General features: G+C 34.2%; 1 protein-coding gene across 1 annotated transcript in view; it reads right to left on the reverse strand.

Moving 5' to 3' along the window:
* LOC134855028 (oxysterol-binding protein-related protein 9-like) overlaps positions 1-10,810 on the reverse strand; it is a 35,400-nt gene that overhangs the window by 11,277 nt on the left and 13,313 nt on the right. Inside the window, exons 4-8 of the mRNA XM_063871407.1 lie at positions 6,806-6,974; positions 6,394-6,514; positions 5,857-5,998; positions 5,109-5,243; positions 4,454-4,621 (exon numbers count right to left, since the gene is read on the reverse strand). Coding sequence (XP_063727477.1) covers positions 4,454-4,621; positions 5,109-5,243; positions 5,857-5,998; positions 6,394-6,514; positions 6,806-6,974 — 735 coding nt within the window. The remainder of the gene's footprint in view (positions 1-4,453; positions 4,622-5,108; positions 5,244-5,856; positions 5,999-6,393; positions 6,515-6,805; positions 6,975-10,810) is intronic.

The following is a 10,810-nucleotide window of genomic DNA, read 5'->3' on the forward strand; positions in this document are numbered from 1 at the left end:
CGTAATAGCAGATTCAGCGGGGAACACTGATTCGCGCGCAGTGTTCCTCTCGTGTCGGATATAAGCGCAGCGGAGCAAAGCCGAGCAAGCGTGTTCTACTAGCCAATGCCTTGTTACGAATAGTCGCCTGTTACAAATTGTCGTCCTACCGCAAAAAATGGTAATCTTTAGACAATTTCATTTTATAAGTACTGCTGCAGATACCTTATTGGGCGGTTGGATCATTCAGGGCTTTGACCCGATAAGAGTGGTCGTTTTCATGTTCATAACAATCTTTGAAACTATGCGAAATCGTTTCCAAATCCCTCTCGACTATTCGGTTAATAACTGATCCACAAATAAAATTTAATGAAGGAGAAAGCCTAATGACAATGCAGTGAAACGCCTCAAATTTTTTAACTGAAGTTTTTTTTAGCGATTTTACGAAGTAATACTTTTGACTTGAAGTCAAAATTGTAAAATTTCTAATGAAAATTTTCCGATTTTTTTTGTGTCAATCGATGCAATTATTTTCATCAGTAGTTTTATGAAACAGCAATTCAAAACTTAGTTTCAACAATCAAACAGTTGACACATAAAAGATCTAAATTTCATTTGTGTAGAACAGTTCTGACATATGCAGTATTACTGCGTAAAAAGTGTCACATTGATGCGTATTTTCTGGTATGAAAAAATTTAGTCACATGAATTTGTTATGCAACTAGCTGTTTGTAATTGCTTCAAAAACACAAATATTCAAAATGCCAAGACAATATGTTGTATTAACAACGGAAACAAGTAAAAGATTTAAATCAAATGATTATGTAAAACAGGATAGGAGCTTCAACGTTCCTTTTTTTTCGGTCAATTACAATGTCGATAAATTATGAAAAAAAGTAGATTCAGTAGACTAATATAACTATTTTTCTTTTAAAAATGATTAGATTTTAAGGAAAAACTTGCAGAGCGAACTGTTCAAAATTGATTCAAGTTATGTCACGATCATTCAAAAATCGAAAAAATTTACGTTTAACAAAAACAGCTTGTTCCTCGGGTCGATCTCCAAAATACTATTACGTCCAAAAAAATTCCATACAAAGTCGTCATGATAGTCCGTTTTTTTGTGCATTTTCGCAAAAAAAATTAAACCTTCATAGTTTTTTTTTGATTAAAAACTTTTCTGATCATGAAAAAGGCCTAGTTTGCACGAAAAAGTGATTATCATAAAGTTCTCATAATCTAAAACTGTTCCCTAATAAAATTAAACATGATTTTTTTTTGCTTTTTTGTGTCAATTAAAAATACTTTAGACCTGAAACAAATATCATAGTTCAAAAGAAGAACTGTTTCTTAAATACGGTACTCTCATAAAAAAAACGACAAGTTGTGTTTATTATTACGTGAAATTTGTCCTAGAGGAATTCTAGAAACTTTTGTTTTCTAGTTTAAGTTGTTTTTGGTACAGTTATTATACGCAAAATGCATTTAAGAAATTTTTGAAGGCGTTTCGAGAAATTGTATTAAAAGATTTTTTTTTCTTTTGATTCTTTGTATGGATTTCTTTAACAAACATTTTCTGAAGCTTTACTAATTATATCATTTGATAGTTTCAAATGCAATTTAAAATACAACTCTAAAACTTATTAAAATCTAAAAATGATTACAACTCTCAACAAAAATGAACTGAAAAGGGTCTTTTTTTATCCGACTTTCAAAAAACATTACAGAATCTTTGTGCTCGTTTTAGTTTCATAAAAGTTTGCTTTTCAACTAGGATTTTCGACATATTTTGTTACATTAGCCGTAAAATTTTCATGTCCTGAGCTTAATTTTTAAAATATATATATTTTACCTGTCACCATTTTTCGTAAAATTCAGAGGGTTTAAAGATAGACAAATAGCCGTTATGGGACATTTAACTTCTTTTCTTTTTAAATAGAAGCAAAATCTATCATTTTGTTTTTCATATGGCGTGTGGAGGATGATTAAAAAAGTATCGAAAAATGGTTTTGCTTTTAACTTTTCTGAAAGGTATTTGGTATAATTACTGATTTGCTCGCATTGATTGAAAAAAAAACATACTTTGTTTCAGTTAGGTACAAAAAATTACAATTCACAATGTATTTCAATATCATAATTATTGTTAACGCATTTATTGCTGGCAAAAGCGGTGACCCTTGGCAATTTACTCAGTCAAACCTATAATATAGTAGTTAATTAGTTTTTTGGACAGGGTTTTTACACAAAAAAATTAGCATTAAGAAACATATAAATGGCGTAAAAACGGGCAGTTTCAGGATAATGATTTTCGTTCAAATTAGTTAACCAAAAAAACAACATAGCATCAACAATAAAAAAACTAGCTCTTAAAAACTTCTTTTTTCAAAACCACTCAAATATTGGAAACGATATTTGGAATCGGGTCGCATACAGTGTCAAGAATTTTCTCAGTTTCATGAATTTTGATGAGAGGACTTTACACTGCTTTGACTTTGTTTACTGATAATTCTCTTCATTCATTAAATTATATCCCCTAATGCATTTGCCTTTATACAATATGAAAATAACTCTTTTTTCCATTTTTTGTCGATTTTGAGTTTTTCTCCGTATATGCGTATGGTCAAAACATCCTTTTCCGCATCCAGTTTCTAGCGTTAATAATCGATTATAATATGATTTTAGTACCATTCTTATAAAAATTGTGAAGAAAGTGATATTAATCAATTAGTAATCTGTTATAATCTCTCTTTTTAGAATCAAAAATAATCAATTATAATACATTATAATCGATTATAATCGCTTGTTTTTATCCAAATTTTTAATTTATTTGTTTTGCAGAAAAAATCCATTATAATCATTTTTAATTGTTTATAATACCCTTTGCTTGCCCATTTTGTCTTCGACCTTCTACATGAATTGCTTATACTTTATGCTTTTCTTGGACGCTGGTTTTTGTAAAAAATGCGAAAATTGTTTCAACAGTTTTCAAATCAATTCAAAGGTATAAATAACCTTATTTATATTTTCTTCTTGATTATAGTTGTTTCATGATGCCAATTTCAAGTTTGTTTGACCAACAAAATATCAGCATACTGCTTTAGTTTCATGATTTATATTGAAGAACCATAGTTCACCTACCGCGGGATTCTTTCAACTAACATGAAGAGATCTTTATGAATTTTTTTGTATCGCGGTAAAACTTTGTGTTCAGATGAACCGAAGAGTGACAAGAAATCTAGTTTTTAGAGATTTTTAACAGCAAAAAAGGATTATAATATATTATTATAGATAAAAATTGAGTATAGGAGATTATAAGAGATTATAAGAGATTTCCGGAAAAATGTTATAATTGATTATAATTTCTTATGATGTCAGGAAAAATGCTACTATTATAGTGGAAAATAAATCGTTCATTATGAGGTCAAGCTGCAATTTTTGTGACTTGTGAGCGGATTTCGCAGCCTGCAAAAATTTTATGTGTCGTGGAATCCGCAATTTTGCTGTTTTTCTGTGATCTTCTTTGCTGTTTTGGATTCCACTAACAAATAGCTAAAACACTGTATTGCTCCAAAAACAGGCACTTTTGCGGAATCCATGAGCATATAATATTTTATGGGTTTAGTAAACTGAAGCTGTCGCGGAAACCGCAACTCTAAATGGAACCCGCAAGTTGTAAGCGGAATCCGTAAAATGTAAGCGGATTCCTCAAATTGTAGGCGGAATGCGCAAATTGTAAGCGGAATCCGCATAAATTTGCAAATTCCACTTACATTTGCGGAATCTGCTTACGTTTGCCGAATCCGGAACAAATACTTCTATTCGCTTGTTGCGGAATCCGACACAAAATCAATGTGCCGACAAAATTTAGAGGCATTTGTACGCGGAAACTACTGAAATCTTGTAAGTGGAACCCACTTACATTTTGGAACATATTTAAAGACTTGTCTCTGGAATCCAGCAACATACAGACACAAAATTGTGCGCCTATCCAGTGCACAGTTTGGCCTCGTATTGCTTGAACATCTAAATTTGGCTCTTATAATTAATTATGATTTTGATAAAAGTAAAATTCTAATTGTAATAAAATCGATTATTTTTCTTCTTACTGAGTGCGGGTTGCTATTTGCACCGCAACCGGCTCTCCTTGTTTTTTTAGTGCATTGTTGGATTACTATTGCATTGTTGGAATAAAATCTATGAAAATCTGTGCTACCTTTATGGCAAACCGAAGATCGATTTTTTTTTTGTTGATGTTTTTCTTTGATTTCTTATTTTGAGATTCGCGAATGGGCTACTAGCTTAAATGATGTATAAATCTGACATTTTCAATCCAATCAATTCATTTTCTTATTTTTAATACAAGCGGGAAAAAGCTCGCTTTGCTTGCAATGCTGCTTTAAAAAAAGATGTGATCAACGGCGATTATGAAGACCTTACAAATATCGCTTGAATCATCAGACATGACTATGCTAACCGAAGGGAGTGGATGTCTCGGATGTCTTGGATCCCTGCTGCTCCTGGTGATCTCTGGACAGGGAGTCCTGATTGTCGTCCAGTTTGTTCACAGCTTCTATCACACAGTCTATGTAAGTGCGACTTATCTCGAAGAACTTGCGAAGGTTTCGCTGCTCGTCCACAGTTACTGTAACACACAGAAGAGCTATTAGTTAGTGACAGTTAACTGATGATTTTAAACTAGTTTATCAGTAAACCGCACACAAAAATGGAGAAGTGATGTTTTGTTGTTCACGTTGACGACATTTAGTGGTCGAGTAATAGAACTTTCTTCATTTTAGTTGATTAGGCTCACCAATTTTTGTATTTCGAATGTTATGACTAGAGATCCGACTGCGAGAACCGACGATTCAATTGCCTGCTCAAAGACTACTCAACTCTTAGACAGTTCAGAGCTTTTTTTCCTTATAAATGGTATGTACTTAATTTTTTTTTAAAATGCTCATTAAAAAAAAACTGACCAAAAATGTTTGAAAAAGTTTAATCTGAGAGGCGATGTTGAGAGTCAGCTATTAAAAACGTCGCTCAAATCACTCTAATCTGACTTGAAAGTGTCATTAAAAAAACCCCGGCGCCATCCTTAGTTTTGATTAAAAAAATGGCCACTTACTAACCTGTGTTGTCTTCTTTGATGGCGTGAATCAAGTTCCGCCTCTGGGCCATCACACTCTGCAGATGTTTCTCTGCCTCCGTCCGAGCCTGGATGAATGCCACCTGTGCACTCTCACTTTGGTCCAGAAGCTGGGTAGCTGGAAACATTTCCAACAATGACTTTTGACTTTTGTTGTTTCACCGTATATATTGTCAAAAAGTTAAGAAAAAATACATTTTTTTTCGAGAAGAATTTCAGTTACAGGCGCGGAAAATTTTAGAGACCGGCGCGGATCTAGGAAATTCTCGAGGGGGGAAGGCGGATTTTAGATTGCCCAAAAAGTTTTTCTGAGCTCTCCCAAACCACTATAAAGACCGTAATTTGACCAAATTATCTGCGCAGCAGACAAATTTTTGAAAAAAGGCCAAAAAATCGCGTTTTTTTTTCGGCGCGCGCTCCCCCCTTAAAAGTAGCATAGATTGGCACCAAAGGCGCCGTTAAAATTTTAAGGTCAGTCAGCGTCAGCCACAAATAGATATCTGAAAACAGTACAAAAGGGGGACCTTTTGGGTCCGCAGGGGGTCGAATCTGTTTAGAGAATAAAAATGTTTTTGTTTTAAAAAGACATTCTGATCAAAATTTTGGATGTATTAGATGCATTTCCTATGTTTCAGATCTTTTTTAGCTTCGTGAAGAATGATTATTTTCATAACATTGTACAATTATTGTCATTCCTTTAAAAATTAAATCTATTGATGACTATAAGTTACCATAAACGGGTGCAATGATTGCCATACCTCTGGACTGTCTCTGGTGTTCGACTGCCGAGTGCATCTGGACTATGGACTTGATCTGTCTCACCCACTCTTTCTTGGCAGCCTCGTCCACAGCTTTGAATCTACTTGTCTTTCCCTTTTAGGAAACAAAATCAGAAGTTAAACCAAAAAAAATTTTGTTCAGGTGGGCTCTTTTTCCTTTTCTGCACAACCTGCAAGTTTTCCAGGGTAATTTTTCCGTTCACATTGTTGGATTGTTCTGAAATTTGGCATACAGACTAATTTTGCCATGACAAACAGATATGGTCTTAATACTCAACCTTGTAAAACCACTCGTTACACCATGAAATTGATGCTTTGTGAGGTGGGGGAAAAGGAAAAATAGCCTACAGGTGTAAAGCATTATCATGATGGATATTATACTACCTACTGTGAATAGTTATCTTTGTCATATATGATTTGATTTAAGAAAAAAATTCGATTCATTGATTAAACTTTTATCTTAAGAATAGTTACTTTTCTGTATTCTACCTTTGAGTCTGTGAGTGAGAACTGAGTTCGGGTTCCGGCGACTTGTTCTACGATTGAAGTCGTGAGGTGGAAGCAGTTTTCGCGACGACCACGCAACCGATGCTCCTCAGTTTTGTACACACTGATTAAACCAAATATATTTTTTTAACATGTGTTAGATAAGAACTGGTATTTTTATCGATAATTTTCAATAAAAAAATTCCCTCTTGGCAAACGAAGTTGAAAAAAGTGAGAGTTTTTTTCCGTTCCAAGTTTTTGTTATTCAATTCGTTTTTGTTATAGTAGAAGTTGTATGAAAGTTGATAAAATGTTAGAAAATAAAAAGTTTTGAAAATTAGCAGAAACTAAAAATTGTTTGATAGAAAATTCTTTAGAAGTTTCAATTATTGTCGAATATGTGATCTAAACATGCCTTAGTAGTCCAACGTCTTTGTTCAGAGCACAGAACTTTGGTTTCCAGCCTTTTCCACCGTGTTTCGTTTTGAGGATGCCAGTGAATGTGTCGGCAGCAGTCACAATAGAGCTCGTAGTGCTCTCCCGCGGCACGCCAGACGCAGCAACCTCAGAGGCGGCGGTGCTTGCTGCAACAATTTCGAATTTACTTCGTAAAGAGAAAGCAAAACTCGATTTTTCCATTAAATTTCCAAAAGCTCTTTACTGGCGGCTTTGCTATTTTCGATGTTTAAATTACAAGGAGATTATGGAGGAAGGGTGTTATAGCTTAGTTTTGTTCGACCAAGCCAAAGAAAGTGTTAAGAAACTATGGCGTATAATTTGTTTGTTTTTTTTCCGACCAATTTGATAACCTCAACAAAAGCTCATGTCGGTCAATTGTAGTATCATATTAAAACATGAGAAAAAATCTAAAAAGCCGCAAGAAACACCCCCCCCCCCCCCCCCCCCCCCCCCCCCAATGGTTTTCTGACAAAATTACATCCGTCGGTCTGAAATCAAGCTTGAAAATTTTAGATTACTTTCTGCAAATATTAACCCCTTTTTAAAGTTGTAATTGAATTCAAGACCCTTTTTATATGGAAAATAGAAATTTTGGGATCGGAAAAAAGAAATTGAAGAAAGCTTTTGCTGACCCATTTTCATTCTATTTAATTATTGTTCCGACTTTCGATACGAAAGTGACGGAATATTTGTGCTCGGGTGGGTTTTTTTCTTCAGACAAATTTCGACTTTTTAACTAGCCATTTTTGACAAAACTTTTTAAATCATTCAAAAGGTATTGTTGTCCTGAGCTTAAATTTGAAAAGATATTTCACCTGTAATCATTCTTTGTAAAGTTACGGGGGTTTGAAGATTGCCATTTTGGTCAATTTGGGACAATTAACGCGCGATATATTTCGCTATTAACGCGTAAGCGGAGAGTTAATCCGCCATAGAAATCGTTCCAAATTGGTTAAAAGAAGCTTATTTGCCATAATTGGTTTGTTACAAGGAGCAAAATCTATCCTATTGTTTTTTATATGGCGTGTGGGGGGAGGATTTTCATAAAAAAATTTCACATTTTAAAAAAAAAAAATTTTTTTTTGCTTTATTTCATTGACTTCTTTAATGTTATTACTGCTCCATAAACCTTAAAAGCCAGTCGGAACATTCAGGGCTTCGCCCTGATACGAGCAGTCTTGTTTCATTAGACTTCAATATTGTTCCGACTTTCGATACGTTAAGTTTAGATATCTTGTTCATAAAATAAATGTGTAGGAGAACAACCAAATAAGGAGATATTTTGAGATTCGTGACTCATATCACAGCTTAAATACGGACCCTTTGTGAAATGTTGCAAGCAGAATCGAAGGGGGTATGAACAAAAAAAGTGTTTCAAAATGAGATTATACAAAAGTATTCCCTACCGGCTTTCTTACCAGATCTCCCCACAAAACAACAAGGCGTCCGCAACTGCAGAGCGAAGTCAATACTAAACAACCCAATAAAGCGCAAAATTCTGGGGCGCTGATTGGGAAAATGTTTTTTTTTTCTTGTTGTGTTTTCAGCTGAGTTTCAACTGAGAAAGAAGTGCATACATATACCTCTGTCACGTATCATCACGATAAGAATCAGAAATAATTTTTTTGTACCGCCAAAATTAACAAAGAGATTTCTAGCTAAAACAATCTCTAGCAATCAAAAAAAATTGACGTTTTTCTAGTGACTCTTGTGTTTTATACGAAAAGGAGGCAAGGACGAAGTGTTCGTTTCTACGTAGCGCCCAATTTGTTTAAGGCCGATCACTAAAAGCTCTAGTAAATGGAATAATATCCACAGTTGCGGTTTGTCTCACTTCGAAGTTTGCGTTAATACAGGGACGTTATCTATTTTTCCGTCTGTCTGAGTATCAAGTGGGTTAAACTCAGAGAGTTTTTTTCATTCGGTAAAATTGTTCTACTTTTTTGAAAGAAACTTAAAATACTTGCTTTGCCGTGAAACTTAAAATACCTGAGCTTAAATTTGAAAAGATATTTCACCTGTGATTATTTTTCATAAAGTTATGGGGGTTTAAAGATTGCCATTGTGGCCAATTTGGGACAATTAACGCGCGATCTTAGAAATCGTTCCAAATTGGTTAAAAGAAGCTTATTTGCCATAATTGATCTGTTACAAGGAGCGAAATCTATCCTTTTTTACTTAATATGGCGTGTGGGGGGATGATTTGCATAAAAAATTTCAAATTTCAGAAAAAAAAGTTTTCATTTTATTTTATTACCTTAAATTTTTTTATAGGTTATTACTGCTTCATAAACATTAAAAGGCAGTCGGAACTTTCAGGGCTTCGCCCTGATCCGAGCTGTCTTGTTCCTTTAGTTAATTATTTCTTTAGACTTCATTAGATGCTATGAGCACTGTAAATTAAAATTAAAAACAATCATAAAATAATGCTCATTCAAATTAAACAGTTATAAGAATTTATTTTTATTCAATAAGGCTCATAAGACGTATTGCCTATTCAACAGATTCATTCCAAAAATACCTACCTGATAACAAGGAAGTTTTTAGATTGTTTCTTTTAATGGTAAGTATAGAATTAAAATCAAGGATGTCTATCAGATAAGCTATTAATTTTTTGATTGTAAACTTTCAAATGGCCAATGATGCAAACATCAAATGAATTGAATTTTTATAACAATTTTTTGCAAAATCACTGATTGTAGTACCATCAGGAACAAAAAAACCAACGGTACCTTAAGGCTTGGTGCAACTGATAACAGGAAGCAAAATATCAAATTACTGATATTTTTGTGTCAGTTCTGATACAAATAAATTTATGTGGCATACATGTTGCAATGTTTAATTTTCAAGCAATGTAATGAACGATAGCTGTTTAATGTTTGTACCGTTTTCTCTACAACAACTAGAGATTAATGGTTGAAATTTTGGCACAAGATGATTGAACCCTATTATTAGAAAATAATCTGAAAAGGATTTCACGGCTAAAAACAGTTTCTTCCAACATATAATAGAATTTCAACCGTGAGTTGTACAGAAAATTGGCTCAAAGGTCGAATTTTTTTTTTCATTTCATCGCTTCATCACTTAAATGTTAGACCTGAATGTCACGTTTTTTTTTCAGTTTTATCAAAAAAGTCAAGTTGTTTATTTTTCTATAGTAAATCAGATTACGAACGAAACAATTTTTTATTTAGATACTAAATTTGTTTCGGCCGGATTTTCCAAAATCTTGGGCCTACATATTCGAAACTTAGAGTGCTGCAATAGTTAAGTTCAGATTCTCATTTGGCTACTGCAAAGTAGTTTTGTTTTCTTTTTGATTTGTTTCAAGCTATCTCCCCCAACTTACCTCAACATTACTGCCAGAATTTTTACTTTCTCAAATTACACCACCTCCATTCCCCCAAGAACTATCCTTTTACAAACAATTATATTAAAAAAAACACCACAAATGGGTGACGCCCCACCTCCTATACACACCTTTACACGCGCTACGGCTATTTGAGCTATCCCCTAAAATTGAAGGGTGGTTTCAAGCTTCTGAAGAGTGCGGTAGGTGTTGGGTTGTAAATGTGTCATTGAAAGATGGGGTTGGGGGGGGGGGGGGGGGGGTAGGTGCGTGTGCATGTGTGTGTGGGTGTTTGCGGGGAGAGGTAGTCGTATGTCTAAAGGGTAGGGGGTACGGTAGGTAAGATGTGATGAATGAGGGCATTTGGTGATCAACATAGGGTTGTTTAACTTGAGTGGGCTCTTTTCCAGTTCCCCCTTACAAATTCAAACTTGAAAAGCTTATTAAACATTGTCATAATGCGATGAAATTTGGCGTGGTGAACAAATCGACAACTGTGAAAAGATTTGTTCTTCATACTTTACAACATAACATCACGCATTTAGCCGTAATAATACGTAAAACAAAAATAAAACTCGGTATTTTGAAAGGGGGGAACTGGAAAAGAGCCCT

The sequence above is a fragment of the Symsagittifera roscoffensis genome, chromosome 10 (assembly GCF_963678635.1).
Source record: "Symsagittifera roscoffensis chromosome 10, txSymRosc1.1, whole genome shotgun sequence".
In the NCBI taxonomy this organism is placed as follows: domain Eukaryota; kingdom Metazoa; phylum Xenacoelomorpha; order Acoela; family Convolutidae; genus Symsagittifera; species Symsagittifera roscoffensis.